This window comes from Colobus angolensis, unplaced genomic scaffold (genome assembly GCF_000951035.1).
Source record: "Colobus angolensis palliatus isolate OR3802 unplaced genomic scaffold, Cang.pa_1.0 Scaffold149, whole genome shotgun sequence".
In the NCBI taxonomy this organism is placed as follows: Eukaryota; Metazoa; Chordata; class Mammalia; order Primates; family Cercopithecidae; genus Colobus; species Colobus angolensis.
This window is the reverse complement of record NW_012114588.1, coordinates 80,065-103,879: the sequence shown is the minus strand read 5'-3', so window position 1 is coordinate 103,879 and position 23,815 is coordinate 80,065. Positions and strand designations below refer to the sequence as shown.

The 23,815-nt window shown below is 52.0% G+C and overlaps 1 protein-coding gene across 1 annotated transcript in view; it reads left to right on the top strand.

Annotated features, from left to right (window-relative positions):
* The window catches only part of GPR157 (G protein-coupled receptor 157), a 38,546-nt gene extending 20,716 nt beyond the window's left edge, over positions 1-17,830 (top strand). Inside the window, exons 5-7 of the mRNA XM_011935839.1 lie at positions 10,238-10,451; positions 15,834-16,028; positions 16,852-17,830. Coding sequence (XP_011791229.1) covers positions 10,238-10,451; positions 15,834-16,028; positions 16,852-17,067 — 625 coding nt within the window. The 3' untranslated portion in view covers positions 17,068-17,830. The remainder of the gene's footprint in view (positions 1-10,237; positions 10,452-15,833; positions 16,029-16,851) is intronic.
* The last annotated feature ends 5,985 nt before the right edge of the window (positions 17,831-23,815 follow it).

Below are 23,815 nucleotides of genomic sequence, written 5' to 3'. Positions count from 1 at the left end.
GAGGTGACCACCCCCTCCACCAGGACCTCCATGGTGCCAGGCATCAGCTGTGTGACCTGTGAGCATGGGGGGGCAGCTAAAGGGTCGGGGCAGCTCATTTGGGGGTCAGAAGGAAGGGTCCTGGCTGACCCAGTTTTCCTCGGGCGTCTCTGAGTTTCTTCTGGCCCCACTGAGCTAAAGGCCGGTGTGGGTATGACTCCAGCAGGGTCCAGCCCCCATGCCTCTCACACACATGTTCATCCACCCTTTGGAGTTTGCTTAGGGTTACAGAGGAAGCAAGAGTCTGTGACCCCCATGTTTACCATAAAAACCCTACTCTGCGGGGAGCGGGAAGTCCCAATGTAGCAAAAAGGGGAAACCTGGGCCTGGAGCTGGGATGTTCTCGGAATTCTCTAATTTGTTTTTTGTTTGTTTTGAGATGGAGTCTAGCTCTGTCACCCAGGCTGGAGTGAAGTGGCGCGATCTCGGCTCACTGCAATGTCTACTTCCCGAGTTAAGCCATTCTCCTGCCTCAGCCTCCCAACTAGCTGGGAATACAGGCACACACTACCATGTCTGTCTAATTTTTTTGTATTTTTAGTAGAGATGGGGTTTCACCATGTTGGCCAGGCTGGTCTCGAACTCCTGACCTCAAGTGATCCACTTGCCTCGGCCTCCCAGAGTGCTGGGATTCCAGGTATGAGCCACCACACCTGGCCCGTTTGTTTGTTTTTTTTTTTTTTTGAGACAGAGTCTCACTCTGTCGCCCAGACTGGAGTGCAGTGGTGTGATCTCTACTCACAACAGCCTCTACCTCCCAGGTTCAAGCGATTCTTCTGCCTCAGCCTCCCAAGTAGCTGGGATCACAGGCGTGCACCATCACACCTGGCTAATTTTTGTATTTTTAGTAAAAACGGGATTTCACCATGTTGGCCAGGCTGGTCTCGAACTCCTGACCTCCCGTGATCTACCCGCCTCGGCCTCCCAAAGTGCTGGGATTATAGGCGTGAGCCACCACACCCGGCCTGAGCTCTCTAATTTGAAATGAGCTCACCGTGGCACTGCAAGGACGAGCCAGTGGCAGAGCTGGCCCGTCTCCCCAGGCAGTGGCGTCTGAATGAGGGATGGATGCAGTGGCCACATGAATAGTACCCTACCATGTTGGCCACTAGTCCCAAAAATAACAATCATTGAACTGGTTTCATTTATTCCCCATAAGTTTTCCGAGGTGACTGGTGAAGGTGGCAGTGCTGCATCCCTGTGTGCAGCAGGAAGCCCACGGCAGGGGGCTGAGCACCAGCAGCTTGGCAGGAGGTGTGAGAGCTCAGGCTGCCCCTTAACCTTCAGCTGAGCAGCCCATCCCTGAGCTGAGGGCTACAGACAGTAGCACTAGGGCATGAGTGTGTATCTGAGAGTTCCTTTAGACATTCCTCTCCCCTTCTGCAGAGTGACCTTGTGGTGGCCTGGCCCAGTGGCTGACTCCCTGAACTTCTCCCAAGTCCCTGACCCTCTGCCCCTGGAGCTGGACAATAAGTGTCCACTGTTCTCAGGGAAGAAACCTCCTCCACGCAGCCTCTCACCAGGCCTCACTCCCTACGGCTGGGCTTCCCCCAGCCCTGCTGTGTCCTGAGGTTTTTAAATTGGCATATTGTTGCACAAGAGTTTGGTTCTCAAAGCATTTTCTGAGTTATGTTAACATCCCCAGGCCTCATGGTACCTACACCAGGCGTGGTATGTTTGGCCCCGAGAGGAGGCCTGCTTGTTTTCCGCCAGCAGGTGCCAGGCCCCAGAGATCTGTAGGAAGGATGAGGTTTGGGGTGGGGAAAAGGTACAGGAATCCCAGGGTTGGAGCTGGTGATTGAGCAGACCCTGCCTTGAGCCCGCTTCAGTCTGACCTCTGACCCCTTCCTGGCAGCGGGGATGGCGTTCTAAGGGTCTTTGAAAACCAGTGGGCCGCTTTTCAGTGTAACTGTCCATTTGTGTGTGAAGTGGAAGTGTGTCTCCCTGTCTGCAGGTGCCCCCACCCTGACTCTGGTGGGGCAGGTTCCAGACCCACACGACTGAAGATCCCCAGTTGGGTAGGGCTGGGAACTCCCAAGGAGCCGCTCTGAAGGGCAGGAAACCGAGAGCATTGCTGTCCTGGGGACAAGTGGCCTGGTCTGACTGACACTAGGCCACCCGGGGCAGGTGGTTTTTTCACTGCTTGGCTAATCCCCGGCAGTACTTCCACTTCCTTTCTCTGGAGGACATTTAAAAACAAAAGGTGTCGAGTTCCAAAAAGGGCTGAGCTCCTGACAAGTATGAATGGCTTTTTGTCAGTTTCTCCTCCATGAGCTGGTGGAGGGTCCGGGCCCAGCTTTGCCAGTCTGGGCATTGTGGGGGTAGGGAGTTTCCAAGTCATCCGTGACCTGTAAGACTGGGGGCCCTAGGAGCTGGGATAGTACCCGCTGCCGGGACACGTGTCTCTCCTGTCTAGTCTGTAAAAAAACCTCTGCAATGTTTACTCAGGCTTCCCTAACAAAGTACCACAGCCTGGGGGCTTAGACAACAGAAATTTATTTCCTCACAGTTTTGGAGGCTGAAGTGCAAGGTCCAGGTGAGGGCAGGACTGGTTCTTCCTGAGGCCTCTCTCCTTGGCATGTATATGGCCATCTTCTTCCTAGGTCTTCCATTGGTCTTCCCTCTGTAAAGATCTGTGTGTTCATCACTTCTTGTTTTTGTTGCTGTTGTTTGTTTTTTTGTTTTAAGACAGTCATGGCCAGGCATTGTGGCTCACGTCTGTAATCCCAGCACTTTGGGAGGCCAAGGTGGGCGGATCACCTGAGGTCAGGAGTACAAGACCAGTATGGCCAACATGGTGAAACCCTGTCTCTACTAAAAATACAAAAATTAGCTGGGTATAATGGTGGGTGCCTGTGATCCCAGCTATTTGGGAGGCTGAGGCAGGAGAATCGCCTGAACCTGGGAGGCGGAGGTTGCAGTGAGCTGAGATCACGCCACTGCACTCCAGCCTGGAGACAGAGTGACATTCCATCTCAAAAAAAAGGAAAAGAAAAGAAAAGATAGGGTCTCGCTCTCGCCCAGTCTAGAGTGCAGTGGCACAGTCATGGCTCACTACAGCCTCAACCTCCTGGGTTCAAGCAGTTCTCCCGCCTCAGCCTCCTGAGTAGCTGGGATTTCAGGTGTGTGCCACCACACCCGGCTAATTTCTATGTTTTTTTTTGTAGAGACAGGGTCTCACTTTGTTGCCCAGGCTGGTCTCAAACTCCTGGGCTCAAGCGATCCTTTGGTCTCCCAGAGTGCTGGGATTACGGGTGTGAGCCACCATGCCCGGCCTTTCCTCTTATAAGTTATGACAGCAGAGTCGCATTAGGTTAGGTTCCACTCTGATGACTGCATTTTAACTTAATCACCTCTTGAAAGACCCTGTCTCTCAAATACACTCACATTCTGAGGTTCTGGGGATTAGGACTTCCAACAGATGAAATTTGTGGGGGACACATTGAACCCTTAACCCTGAGTGGGGAGGAAGCTGACTTGGAGTCTGGCTTTTGTTTCTAGGCAAATACAAGTTGGAGCTGGGGCCTGGACACCTCTGGGAGAAGCTTGTAGTGCCCCTGCTACATCAGAGTTACCTTCCTCCATCCAGGCAGGCTCAGCCTGGCCTCCTCCCAGCCTCAGAGTCACAGCTTTAGAGAGGAGGGGCCTTATCGGTCACCTGCTCTAACCCACATCCCCACCATGCACCCCCACCCGGCACCTGTCATGGCCGCCCTAAACATGGGCACTCACCTTCTCTCGGTGGAAGCTGCCTGTTCAGCCCCCGGGTTTAGGATTGGGCAGGACCCCGCCCATTCCTCCGGCATCTAACCACTTCTCCACCACCAGGTCCTCTTCAAGACTTTTTAACCATTTGAGGATCGCTTAAGGCCCAGCGTCTCTTCACATGCTCCTGAGGTGCCCTGGCACTGGTGCCAGCCTGCCAGTCTCAGGTTTAGAATGTGGGCTGCATATGGCCACTCACAGGCAGACAGCACCAGCCATTGGCTGTTCTGAGCCACCCACATCTGAGCAGCAGCACGACCCCTCCAACCACATGAATTTCTAGGTTGTAATCAGCTAAATCCCTTGGTCTTTTTCATGTGTGCAGTTATTGAGCCCTGTGTTACTTGTTCTGCCTTTATTTTTGGGGGGTGGTGGCTTCCCTTGTGAAGGAGGGAAAAACTGATAGGTGTTACATGTCAGAACTGTGGGGGTTTTTTTGTTTGTTTGTTTTTTGTTTTTTTGAGACAGAGTCCCACTCTGTCACCCAGGCTGGAGTACAGTGGCACGATCTTGGCTCACTGCAACCTCCACTTCCCAGGTTCAAGTGATTCTCCTGTCTCAGCCTCCCCAGTAGCTGGGATTACAGGTGCCCGCCACCACTGCCGGCTAATTTTTTGTATTTTTAGTAGAGATAGGGTTTCATCATGTTGGCCAGGCTGGTCTCAAACTTCTGACTTCAGGTGACCTGCCCACCTCGGCCTCCCAAAGTGCTGGGATTACAGGCATGAGCCACCGTGTGCGGCTACATATCAGAACTGCAATACGCATTTCTAGAAAGCAGGATTTATGCCACACATGTGTTTGTGGAGCACCTATCAGATTTAGACTACCTTCAGCTCGGAATGGCCCCCTGGCTGGAGAACTGCTCTGTTTATCCTTCTGAGAGTTCCAGAAACACCAACTTTCTCCTTACCCTGTAGTCGGGAACCTGGAGCACTATCAGCTCCTTATCATTTTTATCCTGTGTCTGATGGTGTTGTGGAGCCAGCTTGAGAGACACGATTGTTACATTTTAGGGAATTTTGTGAGCTGATTGTTAGATACGACCAGTATTAAAAACTAGATTATATTAAAAACAAAGCTGGGCCTGGGGCTCCTGTCTGTAGTCCTAGCTCCTTGGGAGGCTGAGACGGGAAGATCACTTGAGAAAACATAGTGAGATCCCATCTTAAAAAATAATAGACCGGGCATGGCGGCTCATGTCTGTAATCCCAGCACTTTGAAAGGCCAGGGTGAGAAGATCACTTGAAGCTAGGAGTTCAAGACCAGCCTGGGCAATAAAGCAAGACTTATCTCTACAAAAAGCAAAAAATAAGCCGGGCATGGTGGCATGTGTCTGTAGTACCCCCTACTCCGGAGGTTGAGGCGAGAGGATTACTTGAGCCCGAGATTTGGAGGCTGCAGTGAGCCATGACTGTGCCACTGCACTCCAGTCTGGGCAACAGAGTAAGACCTTGTCTCTGTCTCTAAAATAATAATACTTTTTTTTTTTTCTGAGACGGAATCTCACTCTGTCACCCAGGCTGGAGTGCAGTGGCACGATCTCGGCTCACTGCAACCTTCACCTCCCTGGTTCAATCGATTCTCCTGCCTTAGCCTCCTGAGTAGCTTGGATTACAGGTGTGCGCCACTATGCCCAGATAATTTTTTGGATTTTCAGTAGAGACGGGGTTTCACCATGTTGGTCAGAGTGGTCTTGAACTCCTGACATCGTGATCCGCCTGCCTAGGCCTCCCAAAGTGCTGGGAATAATAAAATAAAAATTAAAAAGCCATAAATATTCAAAGCTCATTGTGTCATAGCTATTTTGCTCTTTACACACTTGAGGTTGTTGCATCTATCAAATCTGTGTGGTGAAAATACTATATAATGGTGTGCTACGTGCATCTGTTTCCAACTACATGTGTTGGTGGCTGGAAATTGGCCATGGTGGAAGTATTTACACATGGAAGTTGGCAAAGACTACAAATCAAGACTTGATGGCTTGATTTATTGCTTTGTTGATTGTGTAGAGCAGAGGTCAGCAAAGTTTTCCTGTAAAGTAAGTGTTTTCAGCTTTTTGGGCCATGCAGCCTCAGTTGTAACTGCTCAACTCTGCCTGAAAGCAGCAGTAGACAATCTGTAAATGATTGAGTGTGGCTGTGTTGCAATAAAACTTTATCTAAAAAAAAAACAAACAGTGGGCCAGATTTGGTCTGACAGCCATAGTTTGCTGGACCCCTGATCTAGACTTAAAAAAGTAATGGAGAAGACGTTAAAGGTATAGATTAAACTTAAGTGTTACTCATCCCTGAGCTTAAGAAGAGATGGCAGCTGTGTTGGGGCAGGCAGAAAACCCAGTATGGAAAGAAGAGATGAGAAGAGACAGGATCATGGAGCAGAAAAAAATTGAGGAAACACTCTCCTAGTGTGGGGGGAAGAAAACTCGTACCTGATTCAGCCAAGAAGTTGCTCGTGTCACTGGTTGGTGACAACATATGTCTTGTTTTCTATTTCTTCCTTATTTCATTTTCATCTTGTTAAGGGAAATGAAAGCATCAATTAACTTCATGCCACGGAGCTCTCTCATTTGCTGATTGCATCCACAGGTTGGCAAAATCCAGGGTTTAGCTGAAATCAACAAAAGCATTCTGTGAGCATCAGTCGGCTGCATGGAATGGACGATAAAGGAGGAGTATTATTATTATTTATAAATTGTGTGCTTCACATCCTGCGGGTGAAATTTTTACATTTATATGTGTTTGTGTAAACATGCATACATGCACACCTGCATACGTCTACATTTTTCTGGAGAGCCAGTTGTGAAATGTTCCCAACACACCATTGTCCATGCCTGTACATGAGTCAGTCTGGCCCAGCCTGCTTTGCAGGATCATTGGACCATTCCACTCTCTTCATTCCCACCGGCTCCCTGATTCTACCTCTTACCGCCTCTCACTTAAATACCATTCCCGCCCCGGCAGCTTCTGGCCCTCACACAGCTGCTCCTTCTGTGTGTTCAAACAACCCCTCCCTGTTGATCAGGCCCACATTCTTATATTCTTTTTTTTTTTTTTTTTAGACGGAGTCTTGCTCTGTCACCCAGGCTGGAGTGCAGTGGCACAATCTCAGCTCACTGCAACCCCTGCCTCCCAGGTTCAAATGATTCTCTTGCCTCAGCCTCCTGAGTAGCTGGGATTACAGGTGTGCACTACCACACCCAGCTAATTTAAACCCACATTCTTAACCCTTTCAAAACCCTCTGCCTATTTGACCTTCCCTTTGGTTATTTCCCAGCACAAACTCAGTATCACAGAAGAAATCTATCGCTGTGTAGCTTTAGTATTGCAACCCTAAAGTTACAGAGTGCGGGTCTGTGTGGTCCCCCGGTTTCCCATAAGGCTTGTTGGGAATGTAGAGGGAGCCCAAAGGAGTGCTGTGCCGACTGTGACCCTCCCATGCCCAACTCAGAGGGGAATCCCCTATTTGAGTGACCCCAGCTCCAGACCAGCCCCCTCCAGGGAGACTGTTCCTATATACAGTGCTCACCCCCTTCCCAGAATTCCTTAGCGGAATCCTGCAACTGTAAAGTAATGAGGAACAGCACATTATGACTGGAGGATTGGCTTGGTGGCACTTTAAAAGCCACTCGCTTTTTTTTTTTTTTTTTTTTTTGACAGATTCTCACTTTATCATCCAGGCTGGAGTGCAGTGGCACAATCTCAGCTCACTGCAACCTCCACCTCCTGGATTCCAGGGATTCTCGTGCCTCAGCCTCCCACTAAGCTGGGATTACAGGGATGCACTACCACACCCGGCTAAGTTTTGTATTTTTGGTAGAGATGAGTTTCACCATGTTGGCCGGGCTGGTCTCGAACTCCTGACCTCAGGTGGTCTACCTGTCTCAACCTCCCAAAGTCCCAAAGTCCTGGGATTCAGTCATGAGCCACCTCGCCCTGCCCGTCATGAGTTTTAAAACAACACTTTCTTACCTTTTATGGGTGGGTTTTTTTTTTTTTTTTGAGATAGGGTCTTGCTCTGTTGCCCAGGCTGGAGTGCAGTGGCATGATCTCGGCTCACCACAACCTCTGCCTCGCAGGTTCAAGCGATTCTTCTGCCTCAGGCTCACAAGTAGCTGGGATTACAGGCGTGCACCACCATGCCCAGCTGATTTTTGTACTTTTAGTAGAGACGGGATTTCACTGTCTTGGCCAGGTTGGTCTCTAACTCCTGACCCCAAGTGTTTTGCCCACCTTGGCCTCCCAAAGTGTTGGGATTACAGGCGTGAGCTACCGCGCCTGGCCTTTTGTGGTCTTTTTGCTCCAGTATCTTTGTGACTTCCAACAGGACACACTGCCTCCTGCCACCCAGGCCACTGAGGGTGACGTGACTCTGCCATCAGCACTCCTGCCCCTCCCTACAGAGGCCAGTGGGGACTGGAGAACGCTGCAGAGGGGATGGTTGGCCAGAGCCCCTCTGTTCTGGAAGCATCCTGCATGAGGCCTTCCCAGTCTCAGGGAACTGACTTTTCCCTCTCATCTTCGTCCCTGCCCGGCCTCCTCTGCCAGCCCTGCAGCATTTGGGAGAACCCCTTGAAGCACAATTCTCCTGGCCTCATTCTGGCCTCAGATTCACATTGAATTTTGATCTCATAGTTATCATAGTATCATTCCTGTTTACCTAAGGCTTTGCCCTTCAGGCACTTGACTTAGGACAAGGGTACTGTGCCTTCTTCCCTGGACAAACCAGACGGGCCCCACGCAGCACCAGTGTCTGCAGACAGGCCTGAACCCTGGGACAGCAGAACGTGACTCACAACAGTCATGACAGCAGTAAACACTCACATACCTGCTTGGCCATGTGCTCTGTACACACATGTATTTATTCTCGTAACGACCCTACGATGACACCCTGCAGTCACTGTCGTCATCCACACTTTGCAGAGAACCTGGCGTGTTGAGGCTAAATAACTTCCCTAAGCAGGGGCAGAGCTGGGACTTGGATCCAGCCCACTACACTGAAATCCAAGCTCTTAACTACCCCACTGGCTGCCTCTCTCAGGAGCCCTGTAGCCTTTGTGTGCTCCGTTGCTGTGTAAGGAACAGTCTGGTTCAGGGACTGCAGGGAAGGGGCCTACCCCTGGCTGTGTGGCTGGCTGTGGGAGAGCACTCTAGAAAACTGAGCCTGGGCCGGACATGGTGGCTCACGCCTATAATCCCAGCACTTTGGGAGGCTGAGGCGGGTGGATCACCTAAGGTCAGGAGTTCGAGACCAGGCTGGCCGACATGGTGAAACCCTGTCTCTACTAGAAATACAAAAATTAGCTGGGCGTGGTGGTGCACGCCTGTAATCTCAGCTACTTGGGAGGCTGAGGCAGGAGAATCGCTTGAACCCAGGAGGTGGGGGTTGCAGTGAACTGAGATTGTGCCACTGCGCGCCAGCCTGGGTGACAGAGCGAGACTCCATCTCAAAAAAAGAAAAGAGAAAACTGAGCCCAACACTGCCCTTGGAGGGGCCCCTACCTGAGCTTTATGCTTTCAGAGGTCCCCGTTGACCCTTGCCAGGTTCCATTCCCCACCATTGCGTAAGAAGTCCTCAAGGCCGAAGGGATGTGCTGCTCAAAGTCACGTCCCCCCTCCTAGAGCCGGCCGAAGGTAAGCAGAACCCTGAAATTCCCCACCCAGGCAACCCTAAGCCCCTGACGTGTGCACCCCAGACCCAAGGGCTGACCAAGGGGCGCTGATCGTTTGTGGCACATTTGCACGAGCGTGGACAGGTGTTCGCACGCTGGTGTCCAAGGCTTCCCGGAACAGAAACCAGACAGGCCCTACCCAACACCAGTGTCTGCACCACAGTCCTGAACCCTGGGACAGCAGGACGTGACTCACAGCAGTCATGACGGCAGCAAACACACACACACCTGCCTGGCCATGTGCTCAGTACACACATGTATACAAAACTTTTTTCTTTTTTTGAGATGGAGTCTCGCTCTGTCACCCAGGCTGGAGCGCAATGGCACAATCTCAGCTCACTGCAACCTCTACCTCCTGGGTTCAAAAGATTCTCGTGCCTCAGCCTCCCAAGTAGCTGAGATTACAGGCATGCACCGTCACGCCCGGCTAATTTTTGTATTTCTAGTAGAGACAGGGTTTCACCATGTTGGCCTGCCTCGTCTCGAACTCTGTACACACGTGTATGCAAAAGCAGCTGGGCACACGCTGGGAGCTGGCTGTCCCACGTCACTCCATTCTAATGCCAGTCCCTGAAGAATTCTAAAGTAGAGCCAGGCTTCTGGGGCAACACCTATCCCTTATTTTCCAGGGCCACTGTGCCATCCAGGCTCCGGAGAGCACCATTCCCTTTCTGAAGGGCATCCTCTGTCATTTTTGTGAGGGCTGACATTGCTGGGAGCCATGGCCTGGCCCCAATGCCTCTTTCTCTCCTTCTTCCTCAGCTGGGGGGTCCCGCTGGTCATCACTGTGGCAGCCGTTGCCCTGAAGAAGATTGGCTATGATGCCTCGGACGTGTCTGTGGGCTGGTGCTGGATTGACCTAGAGGCCAAGGACCACGTCCTGTGGATGCTGCTGACGGGGAAGCTGTGGGAGATGCTGGCATACATATTGCTGCCCCTGCTGTACCTCCTGATCCGGAAGCACATCAACAGAGCGGTAGGCGCTGCCCTCAGAACTCAGGGCCCTCCTCATGGCCTGTATGCCCAGGTGCAAGGCCTGGTGTTGAGTTTGACCACCCGAGGGGACAGGCTGCGTCTCTGGGGACAGAACCAGTGATGGGCCGGAGGGGACCAGGCACTTACTGTGCACCAGACACCATGCAACGTGCTGTATTACACGGATCGTGCATCGGTTCCCGCTGCCCCATTAGGAGCTGGATCCTTTTGCTCCTTTGTAGATAAGGAAAGGGAGGCTTAGCCGATTAAGGGCCTGCCGATTAAGGGCCTGCCGGGGCGCAGGGCTCCTGCGGAGAGAGCTGCCGTGTCCTCAGTCACGGCCCTCTCCTGCCCCCTGGTGGACGGCCTGTGGTGGCTGCTTAAACTTGAGAAATTTAGCTAAAAGGGGAGGATGGACCCAAGACCGAGCTGCCCCAGGGAAGGGAGGACTGTGGAATTTCACAGTCAATGATGCAAATAACTCACCTAACTTCGCTTAGTGATTTATTATATCCTAAATGGCAGGGTTTTCCGGAATTCAGAAATCAGTAGGCTGGGCTGGCTGGAGAGCCTAGGAAAGCATGGCTTTCCTCTGACACCTTGGCCCAGTTCCTCCTTGTTCCTGCCTCCCAGTCTGCATATGTGAACTAGGGGCTTCCTCTTGGCCGCAAGCAAACACCTGCAAAAGGCCACAGATAACCCATTCATTGATCCACTCGACTACTCATTCCATATGTTATTTTAGTTTTGTTTATTTATTTTTTGACAGGGTCTTGCTCTGTCGCCCAGGTTGGAGTACAGTGGTGCAATCTTGGCTCACTGCAACCTCTGCCTCCCAGGTTCAAGTGATTCTCCTGCCTCAGTCTCCCGAGTAGCTGGGATTATAGGCACGTGCCACTATGCCCAGCTAATTTTTGTACTTTTACTAGAGGCAGGGTTTCACCATGTTGGCCAGGCTGGTCTCGAACACTTGACCTCAAGTGAGCTGCCTGCCTCAGCCTCCCAAAGTGCTGGGATTACAGGTGTGAGCCACTGTGCCCAGCCTCATTCAGTATGTTTTTACTGAGCATCTACTAGCACCAAACTGTGTATAGCATGGGGGTTTATCTTGAGGACTCAGACATGGATCTCAACTTCCTGGAGTGAGGCAGAAGTGCAGGTAACTACGGGCAGAGATTCTATGTGAGGAGTGGCTGGGGCAGTAAGATAGGTCCAGGGGAAATGCTCTAAATTCAGACTTCCGGGCTCATCCTGCAGGCTTGCTGGTGTGAGTCCCTGTGTTGCTTTTTGCCCTCTGAGTTTTCAGGGCTGAAATTGTAGGAGGGTGTGTACCCATCTTGTAGGCCATTCTGTCCACCCAGCAGCCATTTCTGAGCCAGGACGCACCTTGCGGCTGTGGCCATCTGGACGCCTAATCTCCGCCCTCCACTCCCATTGTGTCTTCTTGCATCAAGACCTCTAGTTTTCTCTTCTTTTTACTTGGAAATTTAGCCAGTTCTCACCCGCCCTAGACCCCTCTTCTGCCTCAGTTGGACTCCTTGCTGGAGATGGCTGTGGGACTTCCCAATTGGTCTGAAATCCTTTTTGGACTGGGCACGGTGGCTCATGCCCATGATCCCAACACCAGCGTGGCCAACACAGAGAAACCTCATCTCTACCAAAAATCCAAAAATTAGCTGGATATGGTGGCACACGCCTGTAGTCCCAGCTACTCAGGAGACTGAAGTGGGAGAATCGCTTGAACCCAAGAGATGGAGGTTGCAGTGAGCCGAGATTGCGCCTCTGTACTCCAGCCTGGGCGACAGAGTGAGACTCCACTTCAAAAAAAAACTTAAAATTAAGGCTGGGCGCGGTGGCTCACACCTATAATCCCAGCACTTTGGGAGGCCGAGGCGGGTGGACCACCTGAGGTCAGGAATTTGAGACCAGCCTGGCCAACATGGTGAAACCCCGTCTATAATAAAAATATAAAAGTTAGCCAGGCATGGTGGCAGGTGCCTGTAATCCTAGCTACTCAGGAGGCTAAGGCAGGAGAATCACTTGAATCCAGCAGGCAGAGGTTGCAGTTTGAGCCAAGATTGTAGCCTTGTACACCAGCCTGGGCGACAGAGCAAGACTCCATCTCAAAAAAATAAATAAATAAATAAATTAGCTGGTGTGCTGGTGCATGCCTATAGTCCTGGCTGCTTGAGAGCTGAGACAGTGAGGCAGGAGGATCGCTTGAGCCTGGGAGTTCACTGTATTCCAGCCTGGGTGGCAGTGATTCCCTGTCTCAAAAAAAAAAAAAAAAAAGAAATCCTCTTTTGTTTTCTTATAGCCTTTTATTAACTGTTGGTCTCCTGCCTGGGTGATGGATGCCCTTCTCACCTCCTCTTCTTCTCCACTGCCCTGGGAAGTTTCCGGGACCCCGATGAAGGCTCCCAGGCGCTGCGCCAGGCCCTGCCCAGGACTCTCCTCTACAGATGCCCTTTGTGTGTCTTTCTTTCTGCCTTTCCTTTGGCAGGGCAGGAAGCCTGCGGGGCTGAGGCCGACCCCTGCGGGTGACAATGGGTCCTCTTTTCCAAATCAGCAAGTGTTTCAGAAAAACGGGGTAGCAGTGGGCAGGGAGCTGAGCATGTGCTAGTTGCCTCTAGCTAGGAAAGAGCCAAGAGTCGGTGAGCTGGGACAGGCACCGCTAGGAGCAGACGCAGCCAAGCTAGCGGGCAGTTCGCGCAGCAGGCCCACCCTGGAGCTCCTCTACTTGTTTCCAAGGGGTGCAGCGGGAAGTCCAGCTCCCTGGGCTGCTGCTAAAAGCCATAGGAGGAGGAGAAGGAGGAGGAGGAGGAAGGCTCTGAGCAGGTGAGTTGCAGAGGCTTGGAGGCTCAGAGATGCCACGATGCACCAGTGACTCCACAGGACACCAGGTGCTGGCAGAAAACCTTGGGCACTTCCCCTCCCCTGGGCCTTCAGCATCCCAGGCACAGGACCAGCTCAAAAATGCATTTTTTGTTTTTGAGGCAGGGTCTCACTGTGTTGCCCAGGCTGGAGTGCAGTGGCGCGATCTTGGCTCACTGCAACCTCCACCTCTGGATTCAAGCTGTTCTTCCACCTCAGCCTCCCGAGTAGCTGGGACTACAGGTGTGTGCCACCACACCTAGCTAATTCTGTTTTTGTTTTTAAGGCAGAGTCTTGGTCTGTTGCCCAGGTTGGAGTGTAGTGGCAAATCTCAGCTCACTGTAACCTCTGCCTCCTGGGTTCAAGCAGTCCTCATGCCTCAGCTTCCCAAGTAGCTGGAACCACAGGCATGCGCCACCACGCCTGGCTAATTTTTTTGTATTTTTAGTAGAGACAGATTTCACCATTTTGGCCAGCCTGGTCTTGAACTCCTGGCCTCAAGTGATCCACCTACCTTGGCCTCCCAAAGTGCTGGGATTACAGGCGTGAGCCACCGTGCCTAGCCTAGTTTTGTATTTTTAGTAGAGACGGGGTTTCACCAAGTTGGCCAGGCTGGTCTTGAACACCTGGCCTCAAGTGATCTGCCCACCTCAGCCTTGCAGAGTGCTGGGACTACAGGCATGAGCCACTGCTCCTGGTCAATGCCCAGCTAATTTTTAAATTTTTTGTGGAGACAGTGTCTCACTCTGCTGCCCAGGTTACTCTCAAATTTCTGGGCTCAAGCAATCCTCCTGCCTTGACCTCCGAGAGTGCTGTGATTTCAGGCATGAGCCACCACTCCTAGCCAAAAAAAGCACATCTTCATTATGAGTGGTTTCATCTGTTTTTACAAATTCAGCTTTGATCTGGAAGGAATCTCCTCCTTCCTCTCATGAAAGACGTTCTCCAGGAGGAGGAAAGCCAAGACTGGCTCAAGATCACGTTTTTGTTCTCCTCCTGGAGAGGTGGGTGGGCTGGGGGCACAGCAGGCCCTCCCTGTGCAGGGAGGAGGCTTGCATTCTGAAGGGGAGGACGATGATAAGCAATAAGCCCGAGGAACAAGGATGAATGATGTCCTGGGACTGAGGGTGAGACAAACTGTGGGAAACAGACTAAAATAAAGAGCGGAACGTGAGGATGGGACTATCTAGGAAGTGCCTGTGTAGTTATTATTTATTTATTTATTTTCTTATTTATTTTTGAGCTGGAGTTTTGCTGTTGCCCAGGCTGGAGCACAGTGGCGCGATCTTGGCTCACTGCAACCTCCATCTTCCAGGTTCAAGCGATTCTCCTGCCTCAGCCTCCCAAGTAGCTGGGATTACAGGCATGTGCCACCACGCCCAGCTAATTTTTGTATTTTTAGTGCAGATGGGGTTTCACCATGTTGTCCAGACTGGTCTCGAACTCCTGACTTCAAGCAATTTGCCCGCCTCGGCCTTCCAAAGTGCTGGGATTCCAGGCATGAGCCTTCATGCCCGGCCTCTCTGCAGTTTAAATAGGGGCATTGGGCCTTATCCAGAAGGTGCTGCTTGAGCAAAGTCTTGAAGTGGGCAAGGGGGGAGCCCCAGGGACAGATGGAGATGGGCATTCCAGAGCAAGGGAGCAGCCAGCGTGGAGCCCTGGGGTGTGGGTGCTGTGTGTCTGCAGTATAACAAGGGGGTCGGTGTGGCTGCAGGGTTGACCTCGCTGTGACCATAAGGGTTGGCCCCGCTGTGACCATAAGGAGCGTGTGGAGTAGGGAGCGCTGAAGAGCTCTGAGTGGAGGACTCGCTGGGGCAGATGGGTTTTCAAGCAGCTCTGCTGCTTCTGTGTTGAGAATGGACCACAGTGGGGAGCAGGACCGAGTGGCAGGGGCAGCCCATCCAGAGAAGCGGTGACACAGCCTGGACACGGGGGCAGTGGCAGAAGGTGGCAGAGGTACCCAGAGTCTGGATCTGTTTTGAAGTTAGAAGTCGGCATGGTGGTGGCTCATACCTATAATCCCAGCAGTTTGTGAGGCTGAGGCAGGAGGATTGTTTGAGTTCAGGAGTTTGAGATCAGCCTGGGCAACATAGTGAGACCCTGTATCTATTTTAAACAAACAAAGAGGGCTGCAGGACTTGCTGGGGTCGGATGTGGGCTATGGGATAAAGAAAGGGCTCAAAGCAGAGCCCCAGGGCTTTGGCCTAGGCAGCTGGAAAGCTGTTGTTTCCATGAGCTGAGACCAGGAAGGGAGCATTGGCCTCAGGGGTCAAGATCTGTCCTCTGTCTTGGACCTGAGCTGTTTCAGATGACTCTGAGACCTCCACATGGAGATGGGGACTGGGTGGAGATCTAGCAGTCAGGGTTCAGGAAAAGGATCCGGGCTCCACCACACATCTCCCCTACCTCCCTGAGCTAGTTCAGGTCCCTGGGAAGACCTGGGCAGCCTGGGTGGATGTGGCGGGAGGGTGCCCATCTGCTCAAGTCTGCCCTTGCTGTCCCCACACAGCACACGGCGCTCTCTGAGTACCGGCCCATCCTCTCCGAGGAGCACCGCCTGCCGCGCCGCTGCTCTGTGGCGGACAAGAAGCTGGTGCTCATCCCGCTCATCTTCATCTGCCTCCGGGTCTGGAGCACCGTGCGGTTCGTGCTGACCCTCTGTAACTCCCCCGCGGTGCGGACTCCGGTGCTGGTCGTTCTGCATGTAGGTCGTTCTGCCCTCCCTGGCCCTTGTTGTCATCCCTGCCCCCAGAGGAGGCACAGCCTGATTCCTTCCCGCAGCACAGTGGCTGCACCCCAGTGTCGGCCAAGGCACAGCTGCAGGGAGGGAGCTCGGCCTCACTGTGGTGTGCCTTCCTCTCTGCCCGAGACAGGGCCTTGAAGAGAGGAGACAGAGTGGGATCAGTGTGGTCCGGGGTGGGGAGGTGCTCACCAGTGGTCTAGGAGTAGCCCCAGGAGAGTTGACTGCTCCTGGGTCCTTCCCAGCCCAGAAGACCTGGAGCCCTGCTGGAGGCCCACTGCCAAGGTCATCCCAGATCAGCCATGGCGGGAAGGATGGGGGGAGGTGCTGGGGTACACAGCACTTCCCAGCCACCCCATGTGTGTGCATGTATGCGTGTGTGTATGCATGTGTGTGTGTGTGTGTGTGTGTGTGTTTCTCAGCCATTTCTCTTTTTTAGGGGGGGGCGCAGGGACAGAGTCTGGCTCTGTCACCCAGGTTGGAGTGCGGTGGTGGGATCTCGGCTCACTGCAATTTCCACCTCCTGGGTTCAAGTGATTCTCCTGTGTCAGCCTCCTTGTCGCTGGGACTACAGGTGCACACCACCACGCCCAGCTAATTTTTGTATTTTCAGTAGAGACAGGGTTTCACCGTGTTAGCCAGGCTGGTCTTCAACTCCTGACCTCAAGTGATCTGCCTGCCTCAGCCTCTCAAAGGACTGGGATTACAGGTGTGAGCCACCTTAAGAGAACGTGTGTTTCTGAGACCAACTCCAGCCCCATGCTCACAGCTCCTTTTCTCCTGACAGGGTATCGGGAACACGTTTCAGGGAGGTGCCAACTGCATCATGTTCGTCCTCTGCACCCGCGCCGTCCGAACCCGGCTCTTCTCTCTCTGTTGCTGCTGCTGCTCTTCTCAGCCTCCCACCAAGAGCCCGGCCGGCACTCCCAAAGCTCCCGCGCCCTCCAAGCCAGGAGAATGTCAGGAATTCCAAGGGACCGCAGGGGAACTTCCAAGCACCTGAGCTTTTGTCCTTTCTAGTTCTGTGCATAGGTGCTGCCGTCCTGGGGGTGGGCGCTTCTGTGAGTGCCTGCTGCAGCGGCAGAAGTGCACGTCTGCTGCACCGGAAGCCCCGGTATCGATGCTCTCGGCTCCACTGGGAGAGCAGCCGCCAACTCAGCTTCTTCTACCTCCTAGATCCTCAGGCAGCAAGTTCCACCTGTACCAGTGTCCTGGCGCACTGGGGTGGGCGTTCATCTGCATAAGGGTAGCAGTGAGATTCAGGGAAACCAGTGGTCCACGATTGCAGCCACAGTGCCTCCACCCAGTGGACCTTGGTGTCCTGAGGGCCACACAGCACTGTTTACAATTTGAGGGATCCACACCTGTGCACCTGTCTTCCGTGTGATTAAATAAGCTGTCGGGGGCCCCAGAGATGTGTCCCCATCCAGACATCATGGTGTTGAGACATCATGGTCCGGGTGTTGAGATTCTTTGGAGAGCCCAGCTTTCCTTGGAAAGTTTGCTCAACAGAGGAACCAGCTGCCATTCACCAGGTTGAAGGTTCCCCTGAGGTTGCGTGGTGATCACCAGGGGTGAGCACAGCCCAGCACAGCTGCTTAGGGACAGCAGACTCCCTGCGCCTCCTGGCCTCTCCCTCTGTGGGCTGCTAACCCTTGCTGTAGCTTGGGTTTGAGTGTCAAGCACAGGCCAGAATCCATACTCCTGCCCCCACCTGTCAATCACTTCAGACACAGGTTCCCTCCTTCCAATTCCAAGGCTGGAACAAGGGCAGGAAGAGGCGTCTCAGGGAACCCCTGAAGACCCCACTGTCTCCCCAGCTCCTTTCTTATAATCCTCCTGTTCTTGGAGAGACCAAAGTGGGTGAGCAGGGAGGGATTCTGGCTTATTTACTTCTTAGTTTAGTTTTTTGTAAGTTAAAGTGGCCGGAGAGATAAGTAATCCAAATACAATTCCCCAGGCCGGGCACAGTGACTCACATCTGTAATCCCAGCACTTTGGGAGGCTGAGGCGGGTAGATCACCTGAGGTCAGGAGTTCGAGACCAACCTGGCCAACATGGTGAAACCTGCTCTTTACTAAAAATACAAAAATTAGCTGGGCTTGGTGATGTGCACCTGTAATACCAGGTACTTGGGAGGCTGAGGCAGGAGAATCGCTTAAATCCAGGAGGTGGAGGTTGCGGTGAGCCAAGACCACACCATTGCACTCCAGCCTGGGCAACAAGAGTGAAACTCGGTCTCAAACAAACATTCCTCCCTAAAGGTGAAGGTTTTAAGATTGAGATTCAGTTTTTTGTTTTGTTTTTTGAGAAGGAGCCTCATTCTTTCACCTAGAGCTTGTGTGGCGGTGCACGCCTGTAGTCCCCACTACTCAGGAGGCTGAGGCGGGAGGATCCCTTGAGCCCAGGAGTTTGAGGCTTCAGTGAGCTGGGATGGCACCACTGCCACTCTAGCCTGGGAAACAGCAGGACACTGTCTCTGAAAAAAAAAAATTAAAAAAAAAAAAGGATTCAAAAGGATTCGGCTGTTTTGGTATTCAGTTGGGGTAAGTGGCGGCATGGATCATGGAGCAATTATTTACATTTAAAAGAAAAGAATTGAAAGTAAGCAGTTGTATCTCTATTTTTATTCTGTGGCTCTTCCACAAACGCTTTCGTCTTATTTCAGAAAAAGCTTCTCTGTTCAGTCACAGGAGCCATTGGCAAAGAATGGGAAGTGGAGATGCTACCTCCAGGCGCTTGGCGAGAGAAAGTGCAGCTTTACCTGTGATAGGTGATTTCCCTTGGAATCCATCGGAACTCGACAAAGCATGCTTTTCTGAGCTTAGTAAAATGGTTCTGGATCAAAACCGAAGTCACGTTGTGCTGCCGATCCCTGTTTGACTCTCAAAACCAAAATCTGTATCAGGAAAGGAATAATCATTTAGCGGACTGAGTCCAAAATGCTGATTTTTGGTTTCCTGTGAAAATGGATTTCTGTTTCTTTTTTTTATTTTGAGATGGAGTTTCACTGTGTTGCCCAGGCTGGAGTGCAGTGGTGTGATTTTGACTCACTGCAACCACCGCCTCCAGGGTTCAAGCAATTCTCCTGCCTCTCAATTCCAAGCTGCTGGGATTACAGGCACCTGTCACCATGCTTGGCTAACTTTTTGTGTTTTTAGTAGAGACGGGTTTTCACCATGTTGGTCAGGCTGGTCTGGAACTCCTGACTTCGGGTGATCCGCCTCAGCCTCCCAGAGTGCTGGCAGGCATGAGCCACTGTGCCTGTCCGAGAAAACAGATTTCTTGATGGAAATTAGCGAGACAGACATCCCCTTAGGATTGAAAGAGAGCTCTGGGCTGCTCCAGGGACAGCCGCTCGGCAGAGATAGCCTCTGTGTGTGAGTTCTGGACTCCCCTAAAGACAGTACAGCAAATCTCTGGGTATGTCTCTGGTAAAGACCCTCACTTGAGCTTCTAGAAGGGAGCAAAAATTCAGGAATTTTCTTGCGGCAAAAGAGAACATGATTTACAGATAAAAGAGAAAAGACAATACTAGGACACAGAGGAATAGTGTTAGAATCAACGCTGCTCAGCAGGGGCCTCCAGAGCCCTCCCTGCTCTGGGAGGGAGCAGGGCTGAGACATGACTCCCCAAACGGGCTGGCCGTGGTCAGGAAAGGCCTGTAGAGGGAGCTGAGGGCTCAGAAAACACCTGCTCTGGGTGCCTGGGCTCAAGTTCTCATTCCATTTCTCTGATGCCACTGGCCACTCTATCTGCTTCTGTAAAAACCTCCAAAAAGTTACACGTCGGGTATCTAATTCAGCTTCCTCCACTGCCCACCTCTTGCCACAGATGAATGATCACTGTGAATGGTGGTTATCAGGTGGGCAGGGCAGGGGCTTGTCTGAGTGCCTTAGCCCAGGCCTCTGGCCCACCGACCTTGAAAACAGCAATATCGCCTCCTTCTTAGATCCAGTTACCCAGTCAGTCTAGCTGGGTGGGTAGTGCTCAGACAGAAAGACTGGATGGGAAGGAAGTCACATCCTAAAAGTCCAGGAGGGGGCCAGGCCCAGTGGCTCATGCCTGTAATCCCAGCACTTTAGGAGACCAAGGTAGGGGATCACCTGAGGTCAGGAGTTCGAGACCAGCCTGGCCAACGTGGTGAAACCTTGTTTCTACTAAAAATACAAAAAAAAAAAAAAAAAAAAAAAAGCCAGATGTGGTTGCATGTGCATGTAGTGCCAGCTACTTGGGAGGCTGAGGCAGGAGAATTGCTTGAACCCAGGAGGCAGAGGTTGCAGTGAGCCGAGATCGCACCACTGCACTCCAGCCTGGGTGACAGAGTGAGACTCCATCTCAAAAAATAAAACAAATCCAGGAGGGGCTGTTACTTCTGTTACTTCTTTTTAATTTATTTATTTTTGTGAGGCAGGGTTTTGCTGTCTGGAGCACCACACCCAGACTGGAATGTAGTGATGCAGTCATGGCTCACTGTAGCCTCCACCTCCCAGGCTCAAGCGATCCTTCCACCTCAGCTCCCCAAGTAGCTGGGACCACAGGGCTGGCTAAATTTTGATTTTTTGTAGAGGCAAGGTTTTGCCATGCTGCCCAGACAGATCTCGAACTCCTGGGCTCAAGAGAAGGGCTGTTACATCTGATCAGGGCAAAAGGGGCTGTGCTCCTTGGACACTTTGCACAGCCCCAGTGGACTTCTTTCTCCTCTGTTAGTGTGGTTAATGTTTATCTGCCTGCATCCCCCAGTCACCCAAGTGTAACCTCAGCCATAACACGTTCTGCAGCCAGAACAGTGTCCTCAGCTCAGTGTCCCTCTCCCATGCACTTTCTGAACTTTGGTCTTTTAACCAGGTTTACCAGCTGCTTTCTGCCTCTTTGTGCTTTTGAGGTTTTTTTGGTTTGTTCTGTTTTGTTTTTAAATAAAGATTATTATTTGACCCAGGCTGAAGGTACAAACAGAACTCTTCACGTGTCCACAACAAGAAAAATTGTTTTTACAAACTTCTAGTCGTGGCATCAAAAGTGTGAGTTTTTGCATCTGCAGAATTGTAATACAAGCCCTGATGGGGTGGAAGCTGAAGTCTTGCTGTTTTAAATTAAATAAATAAATTATTTTTCTCCTATATGTTCGGTAAACTGATTGCCTGCTGCTGTGTTGTGCAGGGCGGGGAGGGGGCGGTTGCTGCACAGGTGGCTCACATTGGCCTGTGTTGCTGTGGTTCCAGAGCCTACCATGAGGCTGAGATCTGGAGAAGACAGCTCTGCCCTTCTCTCTTGGCAAATGCAGCTAAAGAGGCAGCCGCCCTGTTGGCATAGCCAGCTTCCCCTGAGTTTGCCTAATAAACACCATGGGGGTGGAGAGATAGGGAGAGGGTGTTAGAATACAGATTCCTGGGCTCTGTCCACAAAGCTGGTGCTTACCAGGGGAATGAAAGGCACTCCTATAGCAGGGTCCTAGTGTAACCGTCCAGTGGGTTCACCTTGCCTGCTGCCTACATAGAGCCGATGAGGGTCAACAGGTCCAAGTTCCAAGCACCCATGACTTGGGGCTGAACTTGAATAAGAGAGATGCTCCAGGGCTGAGCTGCCAACCCCTTCACCCTTCACGCATAGTTGTATCACGCACTGCAGCAATCACATAGTTGTATGACACGCTGCAGCTGCAGCTGCAGGCTTCCTGGTGGTCAGGGACTGCTGGGACACCAGGGGCTCTTCTTGGAAGGGAGCAGCCTTCCAAACGCATCCATCGGAGGTGGCTGCCTTGCTTTGTGACTTGCAGGTCTGCACTGGCCATGCAGCCCCACCTTGCGGTCATATTTTTCTTTAAACTGTTCCACCTGGGGAATTTTGCTGCCAAAAGCTCCTAAACTTTCTTCCACTTTCTGGATTTTGTGCAGTTAAAACTGCATTGAGGAGAATGGCTGGAACCCGGGAGGCAGAGATTGCAGTGAGCCGAGATCATGTCACTGCACTCCAGCCTGGGTGACAGAGCGAGACTCCGTCTCAAAAAACATCAACAACAACAAAAAACTGCATTGATGCCCCTAGAAGTGGCATGTTGAATTTGGTTATTAAGGTACAATATTAAGGTACAATATACGCAAACTTAAGTAATGCTAGAATGGCAGTGCCTGGTCCTGCTTCTTCGAGGCGACCATCCTGAGGTTTGTTAACTATTCTCTCCTGTCTTTGTCTTTGCATCTCTAAACTTGATGCTATGTGCTTATCTGGGAGAAAATGGAAGCATCCCCTCCCAGCCCTCTCCTGTGACCCTCCCTTCATTAACCGCCATGCGCCTTTCCCTTTCCATCTGTCTCCTCTCAGTGACCTTTTGTCACCTCTCCCCTGACCTCTCTTCCAGAGTTCTCTTCGCCTTCCTCACCCCAGCAAACGCAGCATGCGTTCAGAATCCAGGCTCCATGTTCCACACTGTTCCCTCTTGCCTGGCCTCCTGCTTCTGCCTGTATGCAGCCCACACCCCACAGGGTCACCTCCTTCTGCTTCCATAGCCTTCTAAGCGGGTCTTTGGGATGCCACCGTCTCTGCAGAGATCGTAAGTTCCAGGGACCACTCTACCAGGCCTTTTCCCCAGAGCCTGCCAGGCTCCTGGCACAGAGTCAGGCTGTATCCAAGGGTCAGCTCAGCACACAGCTGAGGCTTAGGCCTTGCACATAGGAAAAGCTGTAGCAGGGGAAGCTTTAGGGGAAAGGTGGACCACTTTCTGAATGAAGCATGTGGGTCTAGAAACAATTACTCACTTGTTGGAGGAGAGTCCAGAATCCAGGCTCCATGAGGAAAAGAATTTGCCAGATGTGATGGGGTCAGGACATTGTCACTAGCTAATAGCTGGCATTTCCTGAGTGCTTACCCTGTGCCAGGCCAGATATGAAGTTGCCCTTCTGTGGGCAGGATCCTGGAACCTGCATGGGTCACAGGCCCATGGAGTTGGCACTGCCTGTACACAAGACCAAGGTGGTGCTTACCAGGGGAGTGAAAGGCATTGCTATTGCAGGGCCCTAGTGTAACCACCCAGTGGGTTCACCTTGCCTGCTGCCTAGACAGAGCCAATTTTTCAAGACAGGGGAATTGCAGTAGAGAAAGAGTAGTTCACATACAGCCAGCTGTGTGGGAGACTGGAGTTTTATTATTATTCTAATTGGTCTCCCTGAGTATTTGGGGATCAAGTTTTTAAAGATAATTTGGTGGGTGGGGAGGGGCTAGTGAGTCGGGAGTGCTGATTGGCTGGCTCAGAGATGATATCACAGGGAGTTAAAGCTGTCCTCTTGTGCTGAGTCAGTTCCTGGGTGGGGGCCACAAGATGAGATGAGCCAGTTTATCGATCTGGGTGGTGCCAGTTGATCCATCAGGTGCGGGGTCTGCAAATATCTCAGGCACTGACCTTAGGTTTTACAACAGTGATGTTATGCCTAGGAGCAGTTTGGGGAGGGTCAGAATCTTGAATCCTCAGCTGCATGACTGCTCAACCATAATTTCTAATCTTTTTTTTTTGAGACGGAGTCTCGCTGTGTCACCCAGGCTGGAGTGCAGTGGCCGGATCTCAGCTCACTGCAAGCTCCGCCTCCCGGGTTCACGCCATTCTCCTGCCTCAGCCTCCCGAGTAGCTGGGACTACAGGCGCCCGCCACCTCGCCTGGCTCGTTTTTTGTATTTTTAGTAGAGACGGGGTTTCACCGTGTTAGCCAGGATGGTCTCGATCTCCTGACCTCGTGATCCGCCCGTCTCGGCCTCCCAAAG